Raw genomic sequence first — 26,374 nt, forward strand, 5'->3', positions numbered from 1 at the left:
CAAGTATGCTATTTACCACAAAATATTTACTATAATACTTTGCTTGTTTTTTTTACATATATGTAACCTCACAAGTATATTATATTTACCTTGTTTATGATATGTTCCCATTTATGCCTTTGTAAGTTTGATGTATTTAATGTTTGAAGTACTAATAATGTGATACCTTTGAATACCCAAAAGATGGCAATAATGTATTAGTTTGGAGAACAATGCTGAAACAGTGTAACAGAGTAACTTTCAGGTAGAAAAATACATGTAAACTGTTTATTACATACTTATGTATAGAGTAAAAGAGCATACATGCATTGGAATAGAACATTTTAACCTAAAGGAGGTTTGTGTAAGTTTTAAATAGTGCAGTTACTGTGGATTGCTTAAGTGCTTGCAGTAGATATGTTTTCTGTTTTTTTAAAAGATGGTTTCAGCAGATCTTGTGGAGGTTAGAAGCTCATTCCATCACAGATAAACAGTGAGAGTGTATGATCCTGAAATTCAGAATACATTAGTGTGTCGATTACGTGCTTTTGACAGGGAATATTATGTTGTTTAACTGGATTTAGCTTTGTGTTCGTACTAGATTAGCAATAGTTTCTACAGTTTTGAATTTTACTGTTAGGTTTAAAGAAATCATGTTCACATGTTCGACTATCACTAATATTACGGAACTTAACGAAACTCTTTAGACGAGTACATGGGTGGCTCTTAAAAGAGCCTTTGGTGTCGCTGAAAGCTTCATCACACTTTACTTGGAGCTGGTGTACTTGGTGACGGCCTTTGTGCCCTCAGACACGGCGTGTTTGGCCAGTTCACCGGGCAGCAGCAGACGCACGGCGGTCTGGATCTCTCTTGATGTGATGGTGGAGCGCTTGTTGTAGTGAGCGAGACGAGACGACTCACCGGCGATGCGCTCGAAGATGTCGTTGACGAAGGAGTTCATGATGCCCATCGCCTTGGAGGAGATCCCGGTGTCAGGATGAACCTGCTTCAGCACTTTGTACACGTAGATAGCGTAACTCTCCTTCCTGGACCTCTTACGCTTCTTTCCTCCCTTACCGGCGGTCTTAGTAACGGCCTTCTTAGAGCCTTTCTTCGGTGCGGACTTCGCTGGTTCAGGCATGTTGATCTGTGATGTAAACTTCACAACTCAATGTGTGTTTATCAACGCACAAACACTATTTATTCCCTCCTTTATGCTAATTTTACATGGAGACGATGTGCGTCGTTGGCCACACCCATTACATGATTTCATTGGACAGCTCAAAGTTTGGCGGGTTGGAAAGAGAGCCAATCAAAGGCTTCCAAATATTAGTCCCACCTATCACCTCCTGTTTGAAAAATACCATCCCCCACATGACTCAGTTCCCTTTATTTAACTCTCCCGCTCATTTTGTGTTGTAATATTATAAGAAGACATATGTGGTTCTTAAGAAATATTATGTACAAATAATTGTAATACTTTTCCGCGAGCAGTTCAATGATTCAGAATCTAAAAAAACACATTGTACATACTTATTGTTTTCTCGCTCATTTTATTTTGTGAGATATTATGAAATAAGTGCTTCTTAAATGTTCTGAATCTTTTTTTTTTGTTTTTTTTGTTTTTTTTTTGACAGCACAAACTTTGGGCGTCAAAAAAAAAAAAAAAAAAAAAAAACGATACAAATATTCCAGGGAATTCATATGGGATTTCAGAAAGCACACAAAAAAGAGCTTTGCTGAGAGCCCAGAAGAGAGCTGTTGACAGTTGACAGATGACAGTTCAGCTGTTGTCTCCACAACCTGGTGCACCAAGGACAAATGTTATGGAGGTTATGCGCAACAAACTTCCGTATTCCTTAAAACAGGTCGCATCGCTTCCGGTTCTGTACGTTCTAAGCTGACATGGTGCTGTTTTACTCAAGATGCCTTCAGGAACTACCAAAGATGAGTATAACCGATGTCCATCGCATATGCAGGTTGACATCTAAAATTCCTGCCACCAAAATGGATAATGGATTTAAGCTATATGCTTCCTCATACATATGCAACTACGAGGGTATGTAGTAGTCCCGAACGGAAATGATGTACAATATGTCACTACCTAGCTAACGCTAACATAAACTACCTAGTCTTATCTATGAATCTACATAATTACATTAACACGTTGTTATTTTTTTCACCAGTATCAAATAAAGACAGTCTGACTGGTGCTGTCAGCATCAGGGCAGCCTGTCACAGGTCTATGAGGAAAAGCGAGAAGCCACACAGCCTGAGAGTAACGTAAGGGATGGTTTGGGTGTTCTGTTCAAGTTCTCTGTCTGTTCCAGTTCAGGGACAGTTTTTATCAAGCCTTTCAGTGTTGGAATAAGAATAGATGAGCTGTGATTATGATCAAGTCCCTTTGTTATCCTGAAACACTTGGTAAATGCATGCACAGTTGTTCCAAGTTCATTGCTGCTGTTGTTGTTTGTCTACTTGTTAAAAGACGAGGATAGTGAGGTCACTGGGGTATAGTTGACTGACTGTAAATCCTTAATTCTTGAGTGCCACCTATTATTCCATGTTATTCATAATCAGGCCTCCCAAAATAAAAATCCCACTATTACACACAGTATTACCAAATTCTGTTATTGCATTTATTGTATTAATGGCATTGCCAAACTTGCCCCAGCAACCTATCTAGACTGAAACTCAAATCAATGTCAGTGTTTGTAAAAATTGAGACAGAGCAGCAATGGCACAAGCCCAGAACAGCTGTAAGTGTTGAGACGTGACTCCTGGTATTAGTGATATTAAAATATAAACAATAAGACAACTGTATTGGAAGCATGTTTTGTCAATGCCACAGTCCAACTTGTAATGATCAGGAACCTTAGAAGGACAGCAATGAATTATTAAATGCAATTTGTTTGCTCTCATTGTTTTGACATAGGCAGTCATAGGTAATATGTCACATAATTTGCCTGACTAGTTAGTATTTTGTGTTATTTTTTTTTTCCTTTTAATTTTCTTGTCTCTTAATGTTATTATTATTTTTATTTTATTTTTTTTTCTTTGTCAGGGAGTGAAACCTGGGCCAATAAACAAAATGGTCATCACAAGACCAAGACTCACACGGCTCATGTAAGGAGGAATCACGTGAGTTAGTTAGCTCCTATTACTGTAATTACTGCATCGTGCAAGGTTATACAATCTACAGGGTCATAGGCAGTATGGTAAATGTTATAACTATATCACATGCTGCACTCAGTGGTATTGTTGAATACCGCTATTGTACACTTATCGCAAAAGCTGTTTCTCCAACATATTTACTTGTCAGTGCATGACAATTGCTGTCTTTCACATTTTCACTATTACTGTCTTTTACAGAAGTACACTGTGCAAGGGCCTGGTTGGGGACCCACTTGACATCTCTTTGCTACAGATTGGCGACACATACAAAGACTTTGACATTACGGAGAAACCTTTAGTAGCAACTATGGGCATATGTGATGAGAAGACCCTTGTTGAGACAGCTTTTGGCTTAGCACAAAAGGAGAGTGTGCTCTCTTACCAGCAGCCTATATTGCCCACAAAGTCGGTCAACATGCACCAAGATCCTCCACATTACCCACCACTGCCTCTTGGGGAGTACAGGCTTGACCCAACAGAATGTGTGCATCTGTGCACTGAAGAGAAGCACTTCCACCTTAAAAGTTTAATCGTCACACTGGACGTGACCTATGAGGCTGCCACAAGAGAGCAGGCAGCGGAACAGGAGTGGCATAAGCTATGCAGGCCTAGGTTCACCTCCTCACATTTTAGAGAGGTGTGTTTTGTCAGGGCAGAGAGTTCTGCAGAGTCTCTTGCAGAAAGAATCTTCAAAGGATAATGTGAGTTGTAAAGTTAGTTTCTTGACCATTTCTTTTTTTTTTTTTTTTTTTTTAGAGCTCTTATGGGCAATTTTAATGTTTCATTGAATGATTTAGATTATTAAAAAGTATGTTCTTCAAAAGGTTACACAGTAATTGTACTGTATATATTGCAATGAACAAAGAGAAAAAAATATATATATATTTTTTTCCCACACAGATTTATTTTTCAGTGACAAAAATAATAAGCATTTCAAATAAAAAAATAACATTTTAAATACAATTTATATCTCATTGTGACTGTATAAAATACGTTTAATTCATTTTACTAGATATAAAAGAGAGGGGGACAGTTAATGAAAACAGTAAATGAAAAACACTCAAAGTCAAAACATAACTTGTATGGCTACATAAATATGTATCAAATCTCTGGCTCAGTGTGGTTAACACAGAATAACAGGTTATTTGGCCCATGCCTTGACCAGTGTCTTGTTTTGATAGTTAGTTAGAAGGTAGGCAACCGCAAAAAGCTGGTCGATACTGCCAGCAATGGTCAGAGGGATAACAGTGTCAAACAGTTTGTTCTCTTTGATGCGCCTAATTGTTCTCTTTACATGTATCCTTAACCGTGCAATGTCCTGAGAGACCAGCACTTCATCGTGAGACAGCTGTGACTTTTTAGTTAGAAATGGTGGTCTGTAAACTTTGCAGGGCACTAGGTCATCGATTCGGAATCCCTTGTCCACCAATACAGCCATATCTTTATTCAAAAGAGGGATAATGCCAGATTGCCTGAACAATTCTTTGTCACTGACAGAACCAGAATACAGTGAGGAAACAAATGTAACAGCACCATGTGGTAACACACCAATCATTCCTTTCAGGGTAGTGTGGGATTTATACTGAGAAAACATCTCACTCTGTAAGAGTAAAGATGAATGCATCTGACATCTCATCTCTGTAAAGTCAATAATGATTTGGGTGTCAGAGTATTTGCTGAACACACTCGGCATTGTGGCTCTGATTTCCTCCGGAGACATCCAAATTCCAATGGCACCCAGTAAGGTATACAAAAAATTGACCCAAGTTTTGATAATCCTGCTGACAGTGGACTGATGAATGTTGAAGTGATCACCCAGATCTTTCTCCTTCAGACCCAGCGACAGGTACACCAAGAACAGGAACAGTTCATCAATCAGTGGAAGGCTCTGGTAGGGAGGCGGGGGGACAAGTCTTAGTGGTAATAATGATAATCATTGCCTGGTCATAATAAATGTGTGAATGTGTTTTTAATTAGATTGAAATAGATATTAGTGTTGTCTTGGGTACCGATTAATCAGCAAGCTGTTTTTATAAACAAAATGATGGGTAACACTTTATTTTACAGTGTCCTTTTTACACATTACAGTAAATTATGTATAATTACATGCAACTAACCCTAAACCATACCCTAATTCCAATCCTTACCCTATATTAAGTACATGTTGTCAATTAATATTACTCAGTACTTAACTGTATAATTACACTGTAACAAGGACACCTTAGATTTAAGTGTAACCAAATGATGTAATATGAGCTATGTATGAGGTGGATCAGCTGCCTTGTCAGCAGCTGCTGTTGTGCTGGAAGTGGATGTCCGTGTACCAACGCGCACAATTCTCCTAGTTGCAGGTTCAATCTGTCTCCAAAATGCATGTAGATGATGGTAGCTGGCAAATCTAAAAGAGTGAAAGAAAAATATTTATTATTATCTTCAAAGCATACCCCATTATTGATGTTAGCCCTGGTAGATGTTGCCAAAAGGCTGTGGCAGTACACTGGCCTGTTAGAATGAATTGCAGCATGATCTGAATTTTTTTTAAGGCTGCATTGTTATATTATATTTGTAGTTCTATGTGTTCATGTAAATCTTATCTTGCTTTTATTCATTTATTTTAATATGGTCCTGTGTCCATAGGGTTTCCCCTTACAAAAGAGTTGCTCTCATTGGTCACCCAGTATAAATAAAGGTTATTGAATGAATGAATGTGAACACAATCTAGGTCTGCAACAAAGTCATTACTACAGGGGTATGCAAGATGAATATCATACGACACAGTACGTACCTGGTATAGAATCTGATGTCATCGTCCGATGCTGAAAACCTCTCCAAGCCAAATGATTGTTTCAGTGTAACCACTTCCAGCCTCTTTCACAGTTCTTCTATCACCTGCTGTTGCACTTCTATTTTCTCACATGCTATATCCAAAGCTGATGGTTCTGGTTTGGCATCGTAATCGTGGCACTGAAGCAACACTTCAACACACGTTTTCCTCTTCAGTTACTTCATCCTCTGGCCGTTGTGTTCTCTCCCAGATGCTTGCCATTCCAGGCAAACACAGGCACAGCCCCCTCTTTTAAGCGTCGTCACCCACCGTGAATGACATCTGTGGAGACGAAATTTCTACTACAGACTGTCATGGTCCTCTTAATTACCAAATTCTCACATTACGTATCCATATTTTTCATAACGTTACATCCTTTGGGAAGTGGTGGAAACTTACAGTGGAACTGAACTTCCATGACATCGCGCATTGAGGTACACAGCAGAAATCACTGTTAGGATTTTCCCGCTTCTGGTACTTTATCGGTTTTGACAAAGACATTTTCTTCTCAATAACATTCAGATATTAAAATTGAAATAAAACACAAACAATAATCCGAATAATAGTAACAATAGTACGAACTAGCTAGGGTTAGCGGATTACTGTTACTTTTCCGGCAAGCGGATGTGGTGAGACCAGTTTTCCGGTTTGGTCATGTGACGTTCGACATATTGGCCTCCATATAAGAGCCAAGAAAGATTACGGAAGGCAGTGATGTCACATGAATGGCCAGACATTGACACATAGGAGGTGCACCCAATTGAAATACTCAATACAAAGAGTGAGTGCTTTAACTGAATATCAATATACTAAATGTCTCATTTGCAAACTTAAACAGTTAAATTGAGAAGCTTCTGTTTTTGTGATGTTTTCAGATTCATATGGCATGGCCCATGAATGCCTGGTTCGGGCAGAAAATGGTTCAAGCCTGGAAACAGAATCTTACCAAAGAAAGAGAAAGTAAGATTTAGAGTTTGCCATAAAAGGAACCTAAAAACTACTCTATACCCTCTGATAACTTCATGCGTGCTGTCATTCACAGGGGAAATCCTACATTTGTTCAGACTGACTCTGAGGAGTCTGATGCTGATTATGACCAGCTCCCACCAGTGCCAAAGACACACAAATTTGCCCCCAAAAGTGTTTCTACATCCAAAAAATGTATGTGGAAGTTTAATTTCTTGGTAATTTTCACTAACTGCATTTATCTGTGCAATTATATTTGTCACTCTCTGCTGGGGGTCAGTGCCCTTTGCTTAATGTACTGAATGTAATGAAGTATGCCACGACATTCTGTCTAAAAACTAATTATGTGTTTTTAAAAACAGAAGGATGTAAAGCAGCCCACAAAACTAAAAACTGTACAGCAGCTGTTCAATTATTTTGTTCTGTTCTCACACAAATTAATAGTATATTTTCATGATGTACAAGTATTTATGAGAACTGTTCTGTTATTTCAGGAGCCATAAGAAAGAAGCCCTCTATAAAAGAGACAACAGAGGGGAGCCTCCAAGAGGTGGTCTCAAAAATGTCTAAAAGGAGCTGCTGACAGAGAAGGTGGTAGAAAAGAAATAACTGAAGAGGGTCATTAACTTCATTGCATCATATAGGTCAAATATACCAAACAGAAATGTATTCACTACAAACCAGAACTAAAATAAAGAGATCCTTCACTCCAATTATTTCCTATATATTTACATTATAATATTGTACTTTACATGTGTAAATATATTTACATTGATGTTACAGTAAGTCTATGGTAAAGGAAGAACACAGTATTTGTAATTTGACATTTAGTGTGTAACTTTAACCGAGACTTACAGAAAATGAACACAAAAGACTCTGACAATAAACTATTATCAATGTAAACTGATATTAGTCGTATAACAGAAGTGTGTTATATAGTATCGCACATTCAATCTAGACACCTTCAATGCCAGTTAAACTGAAAGTAAAACGAGGAAACCATTATAATAACATGAAGTGTTAATGATTACGTGCTCTGAACAACATCCTCCAAATACACATTGGGTCAATATCGCTTCATAAGCCACTAAAAATCAAGACTGGAAAATATCTCGTTGAGTGTAATTGATGTGGCTCTTAAAAGAGCCTTTGGGGTTGATGTGCGGGACGCCGCTGGGGATTTAAGCGCGTTCTCCACGAATGCGGCGGGCCAGCTGAATGTCTTTGGGCATGATGGTGACCCTCTTGGCGTGGATGGCACACAAGTTGGTGTCTTCAAAGAGACCGACCAAATAGGCCTCGCTGGACTCCTGCAGGGCCATGACGGCGGAGCTCTGGAAGCGCAGATCCGTCTTGAAATCCTGAGCGATTTCTCTCACCAGACGCTGGAAAGGCAGTTTGCGAATCAGCAGTTCAGTGGACTTCTGATAACGGCGGATCTCTCTCAGCGCTACGGTACCGGGCCTGTAACGATGAGGCTTCTTGACTCCACCGGTGGCTGGAGCGCTCTTACGGGCGGCTTTAGTCGCGAGCTGCTTCCTCGGGGCTTTTCCACCGGTAGATTTGCGGGCGGTTTGTTTGGTTCTTGCCATGACGACGAGATTATTTTCGTTCTTTACAGTTACTGAAGGTGAGCGTCACACTGCTGCCTTTTTAAAGCCGAGAACGATCACGCGCTCAGTGCGGTGAGGGTGCAGAGACATGTGATTGGCTGATGTGGAGCTCTACGCATGACAGTTAGCCAATGACTGTGGAGCTCGTCTTTTCAAACAAGCAACTACAGTTTCCCGCGCAAATTCCCGAGTTCAAGTCAATGCGCATGAAACAAATGCTGCACATTACTTTTTTCTACATGTTGTACTCATGAATGTAATAACCAGATATAATTACATAAAAGTTTATGCTTGTGTTATAATCACGATTAAAAATAGTGAATAAACGCATTAACGTGGTTCTGTAGAGCTTAGATTCAAACTGAAATTAAAAATCATATTACCGTCTTAGTCATCACAAAACAAAGAAACAATCACGTGATTCGCAGCGTTATGTCATCATGCGTTAAAATACTTTATCACCGTCTCTCCTAGTACCAATATACATTTGTATTTTTGTTTACACTGTTTGCTGCACGTTATTAGAGAATCTGCTGAACAGTTTAAAGATCTTTATTATATGCTTGATTATGAACAAAGTCTGTAAAACATTCTAACCAATCACAGCACTTCTCTCCAAACTCTAAACTCCTCCCTCTTTCTAATGACGAGAGCCTTGCAGCATGTTTAACTCCATAGAGGCTAATGTAAAAATAAATAATAATATTTATGATTAGCATTATTATTATTGTTAGTAGTATATATAATATAAATGTCAAAGATATGTGATCATAAACACAAGCACACCAGAATAATGTTTGTAAAGTGTTTAGAAAAAAAGAGAGCTTGTACACTTACTGCTCCTTTTATTATTAGTAGTAGTAGTATTAGTATTTTTATATAAATAACCATGTGGTTATCTTTTTGACCCACACAAGAGTCTTCTTCAGTTATTATTACTAGTATTTGAAAACAAAACTCTTGTGTGTTTTAGTGAGGCAGTAAGTGTGCGAGGTCAAAGATGTCTTACCTGAAATTAAATTAGACAGAAAGGTATAATCCATTGATTATAATTGAATCAAACGTATAAAATAATCAAGTAACTTGCACTAAACTTGATTTTCAACTCGTCTTAAACAGTGATTTAAAAACAGCTCGTTACAAACTTGTCAGGTGGGGTGAGAGTTATGCTGCATAATCTTCATTTGTTTCATTAGAAGTTTCGCTTTCTGTTTGTGGCATAGATTGTGAACTCTCAGTCACAATAAACATATACTAAACCAAGAAAAGAAGACAAATGAACCCAAACCATGCACAAAGTGTTGCTCTTTGATATGAATTAGTGGGTGGCTCTTAAAAGAGCCGTTTTGAGGAAGAAACTCAGTAAAGAGTTCATCTACTTCTTTTTGGGCGCTGCCTTTTTAGGTTTGGCTGCTTTCGGCTTTGCCGTTTTGGGTTTGACAGTCTTGGCCTTTTTGGGGCTCTTGGCGGCTTTCTTGGGGGCTGCTGGTTTCTTTGCCTTCTTGGGGCTCTTCGTTGCCTTTTTAGCGGCTGCGGGTTTCTTCACCTTCTTGGGGGATTTCTTGGCGGCAGGTTTCTTAGTCGCTGCACTCTTGGGCTTCTTGGCAGCAGCGGGTTTCTTGACTGCGGGCTTCTTGACTTTAGGAGCGGCTTTCTTGGCGGGTTTCTTCTCGCTCTCGGCTTGTTTCTTGTTGATCTTGAATGATCCGGAGGCGCCGGTCCCTTTGGTCTGGACCAGAGTCCCTTTAGTCACCAGACTCTTGATGGCGATCTTGACGTGGGAGTTGTTCTTCTCCACATTGTATCCACCGGCGGCGAGAGCTTTCTTCAGGGTGGCGAGAGACACACCGCTCCTCTCCTTGGAGGCGGACACAGTTTTGACTACGAGTTCACCGACGCTTGGGCCAGTGTTGCCAACTAGTTTCAATGGAAAGTAGCTAAAGCCTGCTCGAAAAGTCGCTAAATGTTGCTAGATGACGGCATACGCTAATTAGCATATTCGTAACGTCATCGCGTCTCATTTGAATTTTGCATAGTGTCCGCCCTTTACATGTGTTTGCTTCTCTGTGCTTACCATACATACTGTAATACCCTATTAATTCCCTATATCTATCAATCACTCAGAAAGTTAGAAGCGACAGAAACTTATATTTTCCCTCACACAGCGCTCAGCCATAACAAACCACTATGTGCATATTTAAAAAAAAATATATAAAAATAAAAAAAAATATGTGCATGTTTACAAAAAAAACAAAAAAAACAATACAGATTCATGATTGGTCCTTGACCACGCTGTTTTCACATGCGTAGCTCATTTACGTCTATGTCAGCTGCCGTGCGGTCAACTGATTGTGCTGCTCTGCCTTCTCGCCTGATCACCTCTCTCTCTGTCAGTCTCACTGAACAGAGTAGACGCAGAGAGAGGTGTGCCTCGGAGTCCAGGCAGGAAAGCAAGACCACGCGCTCGCTGGGTAGTACTGGTGACTTACTTCTACGGAAGGTAGCTAAGGTTTGTCCAAAAGTCGCTAGATTTGTCGCTAGGTGCTTTTTTGAATAAAAGTCACTAAAGATGTCTGAAAAGTCACTAAATCTAGGTTGGCAACACTGGCTTGGGCCTGTTTTCTTGGGTTTAGCAGCAGATTTCTTCTTGGGCGCTTTGGCCGATGCGGCGGCTGCAGCTGGAGCGGTTTCTGCCATCTTTCTGATCGGATCTGTAATCTCACACACAGACAGTGTTTGAGTTCAGTAACGAAGAGCGGCTGAGCGGCGCTGCGCTCTTAAACACATCATGACAACCATATAGACTCAATCCGCTCATCTCAGTGTCTGTGCGCCTCCGAGAGCCGCTCGTGCATGTGTTTTCTCCTCTCACATTTAGAGCAAAACTGAAGCGATAAAATAGTTTAGTGGGGTGAAAACGTCTCGGTTACGTATGTAACCTCGGTTCCCTGAGATGGAGGGAACGAGACATTGCGTTTATTAAAGCATATGGGAGTGCCCTTCTTACACGACCTAGTTGAAACCTCTTTACAATAACGCCAATATTCTAATATTTATTCTAATATTGCCTAAGGTGTTTGAGCCCGCCTGGTTTGGCACGAAACTGTCCGCTATAAAAACAGGCGCACAAACACTAGTGATGGTAAGATCGGATCATTTTACTGACTTGGATTTTTGAGTCTCCTTCAGCAAAATGAACGAATCTTTATTCAAATCATTTAATTCATTTTAGCAGAATTAAATTAAAATGTTACATTTTCAATAGTCAAATCCACCCCAAGATGTCTACGTATGCAAACTTTGATTATAGTCCCAATAAGGTAAAATTGATAATGCAGCCATGAACAAATTTTGAGAAACAGAAATGATTGGTTCACCTCTGGATTGAATCTTTTTGTCCAAGTCGTTGGTTCTTTTGTCACATGACAGCCGTATTTGCTAGCTTATAATGCTTATATATATATATATATATATATATATATATATATATATATATATATATATATATTTTTTTTTTTTTTTTTGTCACGTGACAAAAGAACGAACGACTCGGACTAAAAGACTCAAGAGGTGAACTTATCATTTCTGTTTCCTGTACAGCGCCTATGCAGTTTTCACCTAAACAAACGAACGGAGGTTGCGCAATGCGCATGCCCTGGCAACACCAAATGAACAAATCACTCTCTGAGACTACTCATTCTTCTGTGTTCATGAATGACCCATCACCTCTTCAGTGCTGTGTCTCTACTAGGTCCTGTAGACAACTGTAAATAAACTCTCCTGGAGTTTCTGTTCTCACATTCAGTTGATTGTAGAGTTCTCGTCATCATGTCCGGAAGAGGAAAAGGCGGTAAAGCACTCGGAAAATGAGGTAAAGGACTCAGAAAAGGTGTCGCCCAGCGTCACCGAAAAGTCTTGCTAGATAACATCCAGGGAATCACCAAACCCACAATCCTTTGTCTCGCTCACCGTGGCGGTGTGTTGAAGGTGTTTCTGGAGAACGTTATCTGTGATGCCGTACCAATACAAATCTCTTGGAGTAGCCTCATGACGTATAAAGGGATCTTCTCTTTTGTTTCCCCATAATATGTGATGTTAGTTAAATTGTTTTTTATTACTTTAAAAATACATACAGATTCATTTATGTTTTATAGGTGTGTGTATGTCAAAATATGGTCTGGTCCAGTTTGTCTCGCTTCACGTATACATGTGTGTTCATTTAACGTTTTTATCTATAGTGACTTAGACATTGAGTCAAGCTCCGTTGGCATGGCTTTCGAACAGCCCTGCCAAGTATTCATCTAGTGAATCTCCGCTCTCTTCCTAGCAAAACGGTCAAACAACTTCACCTCACCCGTACTAACAAGGACTTTTCAACCTCTGCTGCCTTGTTCTTCACAGACACCTGGCTGAGTGAAGCCATTCCGGACAGCACATTACATCTGCCGGGCTTTCAGTTATTCAGAGCGGTTCGCATCACAGATTTAACGGGGAAAACGACAGGCAGTGGAACATGCTTTTACATCAATGAAGGTTGGTGTACAGATGTAACAGCATTAAAGATGATGTGCTGTCCTAATTTGGAAGTGCTCTTTATTAACTGTAAGCCTTTCTGCTCGCAGCGGGAGTTTTTCTTGTTTATTCTATTGAGTGTTTATATCCCGCCACACACATGCGTGTGCCCTTGTGCTGCAACAGCTGGCTGATCAAATCACAGACAGTTATTGTTATTCTTGGGGATTTTAAAAGCAAAGCAAACCTCACATGTGAACTGCCCAAATACAAACAGCACATTACATGCCCCACCCGAGACAGAAATATACTGGATCATTGCTACACAACAATAAATGATGCATATCGTTCTGTCCCTAGAGCAGCTTTGGGACTATCTGATCGCTGTCTGGTTCATCTTCTTCCAACCTACAGACAGAAACTAAAATCTGCTAAGCCTGTAGTAAAGACTGTAAAGAGTGAACCAATGAAGCAGAGCTGGAACAACAAGCCTGCTTTGACTGCACTGATTGGAGTGTTTTTGAGGCTGCAGCCACAGATCTGGACGAGCTCACAGATACTGTTACATCATATTTCAGTTTCTGTGAGGATATATGCATTCCTACTAGGACTTATTTAACATTCAACAATGACAAACCATGGTTTACAGCAGAACTTGTTGTGGAGCATGGAAAACATTTCTTCCTCTCTGTAAGAAACCTCTCAAAGTCAGGAGTTCCAGGTGTCAAATGTTAAGAGTTTATTGAACATACCAACAAACCCGAGATGTCAGCTGAGATCTGACTCTCTCTGTCAAAACCTTTAGTTCTTGTACAGTTGGTTATCTAGCATACCTCATGCCTACGCCATCTTAATATCTTTTGTATCCAATGGATTATGTTTCCCACCATTATTTCACAGAGCCTCTAACCTCTTTTCAATGGTGGGAACCTGGCTTTTAATTTAAAAATAACATTTTAAATTAATTTATCAAGAAAATATCATTCAGTTACTTTCATTATTGGTTGTGTTAATTTTTTGACTTTGCTGTACTTTCCCAGAACTTTCTCATGACTCAGTACCATGGTTCTGTGCTTACAGCTGAGGACACAAGAGCATTTCTTGCAACATTTCTGCTACAGCTTAGTGCACTGAGCATTTCTTGTAACATCAGCACTTTTAGTCCTCAGATGCCCTCTCCTGGGTCACACAAAGTCCACACTTCTAGTAACCTCATATGCCCTCTCCTGAGTCACACACAAAGCTATTCTATATTAGCATTTTTCTACATTTTATATATAAAAATCTACTATAAACTCAGCCAGCTTCGTCAAAGCCAGAGGATGCTTACAGAGGTGGGGATAAAGTCTTGTACAATCAGGCCAGGAACACACTGAATAAGGAAATCAGAGTGGCTAAAAGAAGATACTCTGAGAAGCTGAAAAACAAGTTTATAGCTAACGATCCTGCATCAGTGTGGAGCAGCCTGAAAGACATCACTAATTTCAAGAGACCTTCCCCCAACAATGTAGTGGACCAACAACTGGCTGACGACTTGAATGTGTTCTACTGGTGATTTGAAAGGCCCAATCTCACACCCCACACCCGCTCTGACCTTCACTTCACACAAACACCAACATCTCCTGCAGCCCCCCTCCTCCCCCCTCCTGCTACTCAACCTTCACTTAAGATCTGTGAAGAAGAGATATGCCATGTCTTCTGAAAACAAAAGACAAGGAAAGCACAGGGCCCAGATGGCATTTCACCTGCTTGTCTTAGATCTTGTGCTAACCAGCTGGCCCCCATCTTCACACTGATCTTCAATAGATTACTGGAACAGTGTGAAGTCCCATGCTGCTTCAAACGTTCAATCATTATTCCTGTCCCAAAGAAACCAAAAATCACAGGACTTAATGACTACAGACCTGATGCCCTGACGTCTGTGGTCATGAAATCATTTGAGAGACTGGTGTTGGCCCACCTGAAGGACATCACTGGACCCTTTCTAGATCCCCATCAATTTGTTTATCGAGCAAACAGGTCTGTGGATGATGCAGTCAACATGGGATTGCATCATATCCTGAAACATCTGGACAGACCAGGGACATATTCAAGGATCCTTTTGTGTACTTCAGTTCGGCTTTTAACACCATAATCCCAGCTATTCTCCATACTAAATTACACCAACTCTCTGTTCCCAAGTCTATCTGTCAGTGGATCACCAGCTTTCTGATGGACAGGCAGCAACTAGTGAGATAGGGGAAATTAACTTGTACAGTCAGCACAGGTGCCCCCCAGGGATGTGTGCTCTCCCCACTACTCTTCTCCCTATACATAAATGACTGCATCGCGAAGGGCCCCTCTGTCAAGCTCCTGAAATTTGCAGACAACACTACTGTCGTCGGTCTCATCCAAGATGACGATGAGCCTGCATACAGAAGGGAGGTTGAACAGCTGGCTGTCTGGTGCAGTCAAATCAACCTGGAGCTGAACACGCTCAAATGGTGGCGATGATTGTGGACTTTAGGAGGAACACCCCAACAATGACCCCCCTCACCATTCTAAACAGCACTGTGGCAGCAGTGGAGTCATTCAGTATCCTGGGCACTACCATCTCACAGGACCTGAAGTGGGAGACCCATATTGACTCCATTGTGAAAAACTATATATACTTTATTTTCTAAAAAAAAAAAAAAAAGAAAGAAAGGTAGAGGTAATTTTATTATTATCTCCGTCTTGTTGCTGTATTGTATTGTTGTGCACTGGAAGCTCCTTTCAACAAGACAAATTCCTTGTATGTGTAAGCATACCTGGCAATAAAGCTGATTCTGATTTTTATGAGAAGAATTGCAAAGAAAAAGCCACTTTTGAAACAGAAAAAAACAAAAAGAAAAGGTTAGAGTGGGCAAAGAAACACAGACATTGGACAACAGATAATTGGAAAAGAGTGTTATGGATCTTAACCCCATTGAGTTTTTGTGGGATCAGCTAGACTGTAAGGTGCGTGAGAAGTGCCCGACAAGACAGCCACGTTTATGGCAAGTGCTACAGGAAGCGTGGGGTGAAATGTCACCTGAGAATCTTGACAAACTGACAGCTAGAATGCCAAAGGTCTGCAAAGCTGTCATTGATTTTTTTTAGGAGAACACTTTAAAGTAGTTTAAGAAGTTATGATTTTTTTTAAAAAAATAAAAAATTTAATTGTAATAGTAATTTTCCACGTTATTAATGTCCTGACTATACATTGATCTGATCGGTTGAATGTCACTTTGGTTAATAAAAGTACCAATTTCTTTCCATAAGAGCAAAATCTGTGCATTATTCCAAACTTTTGGCCACCAGTTTATATCTTATTTCAATTATTATTGAGCAGTTATAACAGCTTATTTTACTGATCTCATATGGATTCCATTCATAAATTGAGGAAGAAAGCATGATTTTTTTTTATTTAATATGCAGCCTGAAGCAAATGACAGGTACATAAACAGAACAGATTCATGTATTCAGACAAGAAATACCAGCAATCGCTAGGTAGGACACATTCAAACATCAGATACTCCTGTCCACACTCTCTGTTGTGAATTCTTCCCTTTAAACTTAAAAGTTTGCTACGTGTGTGATGTTTTAATTCATGACTTTCGTAAGTAACGTACTGCCACGTTTCCAGGACATACGGGCTTAGCGTAACTGCCAATTCACTAAGTGAATCCAGCGGAGCAGTCAATTCGTGTGCTCTCACTCGTGCCGTTCTCATGCAAGATAAAGTTTGTGACAAGTAAGTTTATGGTTTATTTGTTATTGATAGCACAGATTGTTGATGGCAATTGTTATATGTATAATCATGATGTTGATGTTTAGCAAGCTTTTGAGTGTGATTGTACCCTGTATATGGAGCGGATTAGCTCCGCTAGCATCGCTGCTCGTACTAATAAAGTTTACAAGTTTATTACATTTAAGTGTAATATTTGTCAATGTGATAATACCCTGCTCTTGTCATCATTATTACGGCCTGTATTAATGATACAGTTCAATTTCTATATATAATTCATATTTTGTCATTCTTATTACACTGTGCAGTTTGTCATTATTGCAAACTCATTTACTGCTATATTTCTTGGGTTATATTTAATGTATCAGGGCATTTTACAGAGTGGTTTATTATTGAGTTTGTAATCTGTTAAGTTGTTGATTATATTTAGACAATGAGTATTTATTTCTGTTATTTTATTTATTTCTGTTATTTTATAATGTATACATTACACTACAATGTATACATGGTCATTCTTGTGCAATAAACGGACAAACTCTAACTGATGACCAGAGTTCTGCAGCGGTCAATAACCTAATCACTGGCATTCAGTGGGGCAATTCCCAACACACTCTATTCTGGGCATCACAGGATCTGTGGTTAGCTGGTTCAAGTCTTATCTCTCAGGTAGGTCTTTCAAGGTAGCCTGGAGAGGTGAGGAGTCCAAGTCACATCAGATACATACTGGGGTACCTGAGGGCTCAGTGCTTGTACCACTTTTCTTTTCTATATACACAACATCACTGGGAGCCATCATTCAAGCACATGGGTTCTCTTACTACTGCTGCACCGTTAACACACAAATCTACTTGTCTTTCCAGCCCAACGACACCATGTGACTGCTCAAATCTAGGCCTGTTTGACAAATGTCTGCCTTCAGACATCTCTATAAATACAATAGATAACATACATTTGATCGACACCAAAATCAACGCATAAAGAATGTAAGAAATGCACATGGCTATAAAGATTTCCATGTTGTTGTGCCTGTTGTTGTGTGTCTTGCTGTAGAAAAGCTAGTTCACTGACATTCTACATGCTACAATGACACAAAGTCAACCATAAAATGTCTATGTCACATCTTCAGCTGATGTCCTTTCTTCACCGATTCGACTGTGCATTTCTTCAGTTAATCGATTACACATGGTGTCGTGCACATGGACAGAGAGATGAAGACTGTAGCTCAAAAACGAATATATGGTGAATGTTTGTATTTTAAATAGGTTAAAAGTTAATAAATGATAATAATAATAGAAAATACTCTGTGTAAACTGTGTCTGCTTCCCATATTGAGTTAATATTTGATAAATGCAGTCATGCACAGATGAGTAAAAATTACAAAAACTTATAATCATGTTTTTATTCTGTATTTGCTTTTACAAGTATGCTATTTACCACAAAATATTTACTATAAAACTTTGCTTGTTTATTTTACATGTATGTAACCTCACAAGTATATTATATTTACCTTGTTTATATGTTCCCATTTATGCCTTTGTAAGTTTGATGTATTTAATGTTTGAAGTCCTAATAATGTGATACCTTTGAATACCCAAAAGATGGCAATAATGTATTAGTTTGGAGAACAATGCTGAAACAGTGTAACAGAGTAACTTTCAGGTAGAAAAATACATGTAAACTGTTTATTACATACTTATGTATAGAGTAAAAGAGCATACATGCATTGGAATAGAACATTTTAACCTAAAGGAGGTTTGTGTAAGTTTTAAATAGTGCAGTTACTGTGGATTGCTTAAGTGCTTGCAGTAGATATGTTTTCTGTTTTTTTAAAAGATGGTTTCAGCAGATCTTGTGGAGGTTAGAAGCTCATTCCATCACAGATAAACAGTGAGAGTGTATGATCCTGAAATTCAGAATACATTAGTGTGTCGATTACGTGCTTTTGACAGGGAATATTATGTTGTTTAACTGGATTTAGCTTTGTATTCGTACTAGATTAGCAATAGTTTCTACAGTTTTGAATTTTACTGTTAGGTTTAAAGAAATCATGTTCATATGTTATACTATCACTAATAATATGGGAACTTAACTGAAGCTCTTTAGACGAGTACATGGGTGGCTCTTAAAAGAGCCTTTGGTGTCGCTGAAAGCTTCATCACACTTTACTTGGAGCTGGTGTACTTGGTGACGGCCTTTGTGCCCTCAGACACGGCGTGTTTGGCCAGTTCACCGGGCAGCAGCAGACGCACGGCGGTCTGGATCTCTCTTGATGTGATGGTGGAGCGCTTGTTGTAGTGAGCGAGACGAGAAGACTCACCGGCGATGCGCTCGAAGATGTCGTTGACGAAGGAGTTCATGATGCCCATCGCCTTGGAGGAGATCCCGGTGTCAGGATGAACCTGCTTCAGCACTTTGTACACGTAGATAGCGTAACTCTCCTTCCTGGACCTCTTACGCTTCTTTCCTCCCTTACCGGCGGTCTTAGTGACGGCCTTCTTGGAGCCTTTCTTCGGTGCGGACTTCGCTGGTTCAGGCATGTTTATCTGTGATGTAAACTTCACAACTCAATGTGTATTTATCAACGCACAAACACTATTTATTCCCTCCTTTATGCTAATTTTACATGGAGACGATGTGCGTCGTTGGCCACACCCATTACATGATTTCATTGGACAGCTCAAAGTTTGGCGGGTTGGAAAGAGAGCCAATCAAAGGCTTCCAAATATTAGTCCCACCTATCACCTCCTGTTTGAAAAATACCATCCCCCACATGACTCAGTTCCCTTTATTTAACTCTCCCGCTCATTTTGTGTTGTAATATTATAAGAAGACATATGTGGTTCTTAAGAAATATTATGTACAAATAATTGTAATACTTTTCCGCGAGCAGTTCAAAGATTCAGAATCTAAAAAAACACATTGTACATACTTATTGTTTTCTCGCTCATTTTATTTTGTGAGATATTATGAAATAAGTGCTTCTTAAATGTTCTGAATCTTTTTTTTTTTTTTTTTTTTTTTTTTTTTGACAGCACAAACTTTGGGCGTCAAAAAAAAAAAAAAAAAAAAAACGATACAAATATTCCAGGGAATTCATATGGGATTTCAGAAAGCACACAAAAAAGAGCTTTGCTGAGAGCCCAGAAGAGAGCACTGGTGAAAGTTCATATGAGTATGATGATATTAGAAAGTTACTGTCAGAATGGGCTGTCAGAATTATTTCAAAGGATATAAACTTTTTACCTTTTTTTTTTTTTTTTTTTTTTTTTGGACAACTGCAAATCTACAATTAAGTGTAAAAAGGTGTGTATGCTACAGAAACGTTATCTTTATTCAGTTTTGTAAAGACTGTGAAATGTTTTGTGAAACTGAGTTACCTATTTGGTTTTTTGTTCACAGCTGAATGTTTGCTGTAGTGAAATTTCCAAATGAAGATGACAGTTCAGCTGTTGTCTCCACAACCTGGTGCACCAAGGACAAATGTTATGGAGGTTATGCGCAACAAACTTCCGTATTCCGTAAAACAGGTCGCATCGCTTCCGGTTCTGTACGTTCTAAGCTGACATGGTGCTGTTTTACTCAAGATGCCTTCAGGAACTACCAAAGATGAGTATAACCGATGTCCATCGCATATGCAGGTTGACATCTAAAATTCCTGCCACCAAAATGGATAATGGATTTAAGCTATATGCTTCCTCATACATATGCAACTACGAGGGTATGTAGTAGTCCCGAATGGAAATGATGTACAATACGTCACTACCTAGCTAACGCTAACATAAACTACCTAGTCTTATCTATGGATCTACATAATCACATTAACACGTTGTTCATTTTTTCACCAGTATCAAATAAAGACAGTCTGACTGGTGCTGTCAGCATCAGGGCAGCCTGTCACAGGTCTATGAGGAAAAGCGAGAAGCCACACAGCCCGAGAGTAACGTAAGGGATGGTTTGGGTGTTCTGTTCAAGTTCTCTGTCTGTTCCAGTTCAGGGACAGTTTTTATCAAGCCTTTCAGTGTTGGAATAAGAATAGATGAGCTGTGATTATGATCAAGTCCCTTTGTTATCCTGAAACACTTGGTAAATGCATGCACAGTTGTTCCAAGTTCATTGCTGCTGTTGTTGTTTGTCTACTTGTTAAAAGACGAGGATAGTGAGGTCACTGGGGTATAGTTGACTGACTGTAAATCCTTAATTCTTGAGTGCCACCTATTATTCCATGTTATTCATAATCAGGCCTCCCAAAATAAAAATCCCACTATTACACACAGTATTAACAAATTTTGTTATTGTATTTATTGTATTAATGGCATTCCCAAACTTGCCCCAGCAACCTATCTAGACTGAAACTCAAATCAATGTCAGTGTTTGTAAAAATTTCACTCCATATACTTTCGTACAGATAGTTCTTCGTGATTCAGACCCTGTCATCCTCGTATCAAATCGGTGCTCGTGTGTAGCTGGTACTGCAGTGTGCAACCACACTGTTGCTTTGCTGTTTCAAACAGCACATTATTCAGAGCTTGATGTGCAGGTTGTGCCCCCCTGTCCACTCCTGCACTGAGACAGAGCAGCAATGGCACAAGCCCAGAACAGCTGTAAGTGTTGAGACGTGTCTCCTGGTATTAGTGATATTAAAATATAAACAATAAGACAACTGTATTGGAAGCATGTTTTGTCAATGCCACAGTCCAACTTGTAATGATCAGGAACCTTAGAAGGACAGCAATGAATTATTAAATGCAATTTGTTTGCTCTCATTGTTTTGACATAGGCAGTCATAGGTAATATGTCACATACTTTGCCTGACTAGTTAGTATTTTGTGTTATTTTTTTTTTTTTTCCTTTTAATTTTCTTGTCTCTTAACGTTGATATTATTTTAATTTTTATAAAAAAAAAATGTCAGGGAGTGAAACCTGGGCCAATAAACAAAATGGTCATCACATGACCAAGACTCACGGCTCATGTAAGGAGGAATCACGTGAGTTAGTTAGCTCCTATTACTGTAATTACTGCATCGTGCAAGGTTATACAATCTACAGGGTCATAGACAGTATGGTAAATGTTATTACTATATCACATGCTGCACTCAGTGGTATTGTTGAATACTCCTGTTGTACACTTATCGCAAAAACTGTTTCTCCAACATATTTACTTGTCAGTGCATGACAGTTGCTGTCTTTCACATTTTCACTATTACTGTCTTTTACAGAAGTACACTGTGCAAGGGCTTGGTTGGGGACCCACTTGACATCCCTTTGCTACAGATTGGAGACACATACAAAGACTTTGACATTACGGAGAAACCTTTAGTAGCAACTATGGGCATATGTGATGAGAAGACCCTTGTTGAGACAGCTTTTGGCTTAGCACAAAAGGGGTGTGTGCTCTCTTACCAGCAGCCTATATTACCCACAAAGTCAGTCAACATGCACCAAGATCCTCCACATTACCCACCACTGCCTCTTGGGGAGTACAGGCTTGACCCAACAGAATGTGTGCATGTGTGCACTGAAGAGAAGCACTTCCACCTTAAAAGCTTGATCGTCACACTGGACATGGCCTATAAGTTTGAGGCTGCCACAAGACAGCAGGCAGCGGAACAGGAGTGGCATAAGCTCCGTAGGCCTAGGATCACCTCCTCACGTTTTAGAGAGGTGTGTTTTGTCAGGGGAGTGAGTTCTGCAGAGTTTCTTGCAGAAAGAATCCTCAAAGGAATAAGGCAGACAACAGAAATGAGAAGAGGTGCAGACATGGAGTTTGAGGCAGCAGTGGAGTATTGCAGGATGAAAAATATCAACTACATGCCCTGTGGCCTCGTCATCCACCCTGATGCCCCTTGGCTTGGTGCCTCACCAGATGGCTTGATTTATGATCCATTCACACAGCCACCATTTGGACTGGCTGAGATAAAGTGCCCTAATGTGAAGAACTATGTGGACTGTAAATACCTTCAAATGCAGCATAGCACTTTAGCACTCCGTGAAAGCCACTTGTATTACTGGCAATTGCAGGGTCGACTGTTGATCACTGGCCTGCAATGGTGCGATTTTGTGATCTGTGCCCAGGATGACATGCTGGTGCAGCATATATATGTTGATCCAAAGGTAACAGGAGCCATCAGAGAGAGGGTGGACCAGTTTTATTTTAATGTGTATTTGCAAAAGTACCTGTCATTCTCCAATTTTTTCCTATTTTTTATAGACTTTTTTTTTTTTTTTTTGAGCTCTTATGGGCAATTTTAATGTTTCATTGAATGATTTAGATTATTAAAAAGTATATTCTTCAAAAGGTTACACAGTAATTGTACTGTATATATTGCAATGAACAAAGAGAAAAATGTTTTTTTTTTCACACAGATTTATTTTTCAGTGACAAAAATAATAAGCATTTCAAATTTAAAAAAATTAACATTTTAAATACAATTTATATCTCATTGTGACTGTATAAAATACGTTTAATTCATTTTACTAGATATAAAAGAGAGGGGGACAGTTAATGAAAACAGTAAATGAAAAACACTCAAAGTCAAAACATAACTTGTATGGCTACATAAATATGTATCAAATCTCTGGCTCAGTGTGGTTAACACAGAATAACAGGTTATTTGGCCCATGCCTTGACCAGTGTCTTGTTTTGATAGTTAGTTAGAAGGTAGGCTACCGCAAAAAGCTGGTCGATACTGCCAGCAATGGTCAGAGGGATAACAGTGTCAAACAGTTTGTTCTCTTTGATGCGCCTAATTGTTCTCTTTACATGTATCCTTAACCGTGCAATGTCCTGAGAGACCAGCACTTCATTGAGAGACAGCTGTGACTTTTTAGTTAGAAATGGTGGTCTGTAAACTTTGCAGGGCACTAGGTCATCGATTCGGAATCCCTTGTCCACCAATACAGCCATATCTTTATTCAAAAGAGGGATAATGCCAGATTGCCTGAACAATTCTTTGTCACTGACAGAACCAGAATACAGTGAGGAAACAAATGTAACAGCACCATGTGGTAACACACCAATCATTCCTTTCAGGGTAGTGTGGGATTTATACTGATAAAACATCTCACTCTGTAAGAGTAAAGATGAATGCATCTGACATCTCATCTCTGTAAAGTCAATAATGATTTGGGTGTCAGAGTATTTGCTGAACACACTCGGCATTGTGGCTCTGATTTCCTCCGGAGACATCCAAATTCCAATGGCACCCAGTAAGGTATACAAAAAATTGACCCAAGTTTTGATAATCCTGCTGACAGTGGACTGATGAATGTTGAAATGATCACCCAGATCTTTCTCCTTCAGACCCAGCGACAGGTACACCAAGAACAGGAACAGTTCATCAATCAGTGGAAGGCTCTGGTAGGGAGGCGGGGGGACAAGTCTTAGTGGTAATAATGATAATCATTGCCTGGTCATAATAAATGTGTGAATGTGTTTTTAATTAGATTGAAATAGATATTAGTGTTGTCTTGGGTACCGATTAATCAGCAAGCTGTTTTTATAAACAAAATGATGGGTAACACTTTATTTTACAGTGTCCTTTTTACACATTACAGTAAATTATGTATAATTACATGCAACTAACCCTAAACCATACCCTAATTCCAATCCTTACCCTATATTAAGTACATGTTGTCAATTAATATTACTCAGTACTTAACTGTATAATTACACTGTAACAAGGACACCTTAAATTTAAGTGTAACCAAATGATGTAATATGAGCTATGTATGAGGTGGATCAGCTGCCTTGTCAGCAGCTGCTGTTGTGCTGGAAGTGGATGTCCGTGTACCAACGCGCACAATTCTCCTAGTTGCAGGTTCAATCTGTCTCCAAAATGCATGTAGATGATGGTAGCTGGCAAATCTAAAAGAGTGAAAGAAAAATATTCATTATTATCTTCAAAGCATACCCCATTATTGATGTTAGCCTTGGTAGATGTTGCCAAAAGGCTGTGGCAGTACACTGGCCTGTTAGAATGAATTGCAGCATGATCTGAATTTTTTTTAAGGCTGCATTGTTATATTATATTTGTAGTTCTATGTGTTCATGTAAATCTTATCTTGCTTTTATTCATTTATTTTAATATGGTCCTGTGTCCATAGGGTTTCCCCTTACAAAAGAGTTGCTCTCATTGGTCACCCAGTATAAATAAAGGTTATTGAATGAATGAATGTGAACACAATCTAGGTCTGCAACAAAGTCATTACTACAGGGGTATGCAAGATGAATATCATACGACACAGTACGTACCTGGTATAGAATCTGATGTCATCATCCGATGCTGAAAACCTCTCCAAGCCAAATGATTGTTTCAGTGTAACCACTTCCAGCCTCTTTCACAGTTCTTCTATCACCTGCTGTTGCACTTCTATTTTCTCACATGCTATATCCAAAGCTGATGGTCTGGTTTGGCATCATAATCATGGCACTGAAGCAACACTTCAACACACGTTTTCCTTTTCAGTCACTTCATCCTCTGGCCGTTGTGTTCTCTCCCAGATGCTTGCCATTCCAGGCAAACAACACAGGCACAGCCCCCTCTTTTAAGCATCGTCGCCCACCGTGAATGACATCTGTGGAGACGAAATTTCTACAACAGACTGTCGTGGTCCTCTTAATTACCAAATTCTCACATTACGTATCCATATTTTTCATAACGTTTCATCCTTTGGGAAGTGGTGGAAACTTACAGTGGAACTGAACTTCCATGACATCGCGCATTGAGGTACACAGCAGAAATCACTGTTAGGATTTTCCCGCTTCTGGTACTTTATCGGTTTTGACAAAGACATTTTCTTCTCACTAACATTCAGATATTAAAATTAAAATAAAATAAAACGCAAACAATAATCCGAATAATAACACTAGTACGAACTAGCTAGGGTTAGTGGATTACTGTTACTTTTCCGGCAAGCGGATGTGGTGAGACCAGTTTTCCGGTTTGGTCATGTGATGTTCGACATATTGGCCTCCATATAAGAGCCAAGAAAGATTACGGAAGGCAATGATGTCACATGAATGGCCAGACATTGACACATAGGAGGTGCACCCAATTGAAATACTCAATACAAAGAGTGAGTGCTTTAACTGAATATCAATATACTAAATGTCTCATTTGCAAACTTAAACAGTTAAATTGAGAAGCTTCTGTTTTTGTGATGTTTTCAGATTCATATGGCATGGCCCATGAATGCCTGGTTCGGGCAGAAAATGGTTCAAGCCTGGAAACAGAATCTTACCAAAGAAAGAGAAAGTAAGATTTAGAGTTTGCCATAAAAGGAACCTAAAAACTACTCTATACCCTCTGATAACTTCATGCGTGCTGTCATTCACAGGGGAAATCCTACATTTGTTCAGACTGACTCTGAGGAGTCTGATGCTGATTATGACCAGCTCCCACCAGTGCCAAAGACACACAAATTTGCCCCCAAAAGTGTTTCTACATCCAAAAAATGTATGTGGAAGTTTAATTTCTTGGTAATTTTCACTAACTGCATTTATCTGTGCAATTATATTTGTCACTCTCTGCTGGGGGTCAGTGCCCTTTGCTTAATGTA

General features: G+C 39.4%; 3 protein-coding genes across 3 annotated transcripts in view; all 3 read right to left on the bottom strand.

The window, feature by feature from the left end:
* Positions 1-343: 343 nt before the first annotated feature.
* LOC127456324 (histone H2B) overlaps positions 344-26,374 on the bottom strand; it is a 201,447-nt gene continuing 175,416 nt past the window's right edge. Inside the window, exons 2-3 of the mRNA XM_051724768.1 lie at positions 750-1,138; positions 344-488 (exon numbers count right to left, since the gene is read on the bottom strand). Of these exons, the coding sequence (XP_051580728.1) occupies positions 452-488; positions 750-1,120 (408 nt within the window). The 5' untranslated portion in view covers positions 1,121-1,138 and the 3' untranslated portion in view covers positions 344-451. The remainder of the gene's footprint in view (positions 489-749; positions 1,139-26,374) is intronic.
* On the bottom strand, positions 9,339-11,253 carry LOC127456256 (histone H1-like). Its single transcript, XM_051724663.1, has 2 exons — positions 11,160-11,253; positions 9,339-10,473 (listed from the first exon to the last, which is right to left on the bottom strand). Exons 1-2 carry the CDS (start codon positions 11,251-11,253, stop codon positions 9,932-9,934), a joined length of 636 nt encoding a protein of 211 aa, XP_051580623.1. The 3' UTR covers positions 9,339-9,931.
* On the bottom strand, positions 18,933-19,353 carry LOC127456427 (histone H2B). The gene has a single exon (XM_051724915.1). It carries the CDS (start codon positions 19,351-19,353, stop codon positions 18,979-18,981), a length of 375 nt encoding a protein of 124 aa, XP_051580875.1. The 3' UTR covers positions 18,933-18,978.

Source organism: Myxocyprinus asiaticus, chromosome 2 (assembly GCF_019703515.2).
Source record: "Myxocyprinus asiaticus isolate MX2 ecotype Aquarium Trade chromosome 2, UBuf_Myxa_2, whole genome shotgun sequence".
Lineage (NCBI taxonomy): Eukaryota > Metazoa > Chordata > Actinopteri > Cypriniformes > Catostomidae > Myxocyprinus > Myxocyprinus asiaticus.

What these genes read in the sequence shown, in the direction of transcription:
- LOC127456256 (XM_051724663.1), bottom strand. Translation starts at nt 11,253, where the DNA reads ATGGCAGAAACCGCTCCAGCTGCAGCCGCCGCATCGGCCAAAGCGCCC. An exon ending in GAAAACAGGCCCAAGCCAGT is followed by an intron (nt 10,474 to 11,159) that starts GTTGCCAACCTA and finishes CATTGAAACTAG; the next exon opens with TTGGCAACACTGGCCCAAGC.
- LOC127456427 (XM_051724915.1), bottom strand. Translation starts at nt 19,353, where the DNA reads ATGCCTGAACCAGCGAAGTCCGCACCGAAGAAAGGCTCCAAGAAGGCC.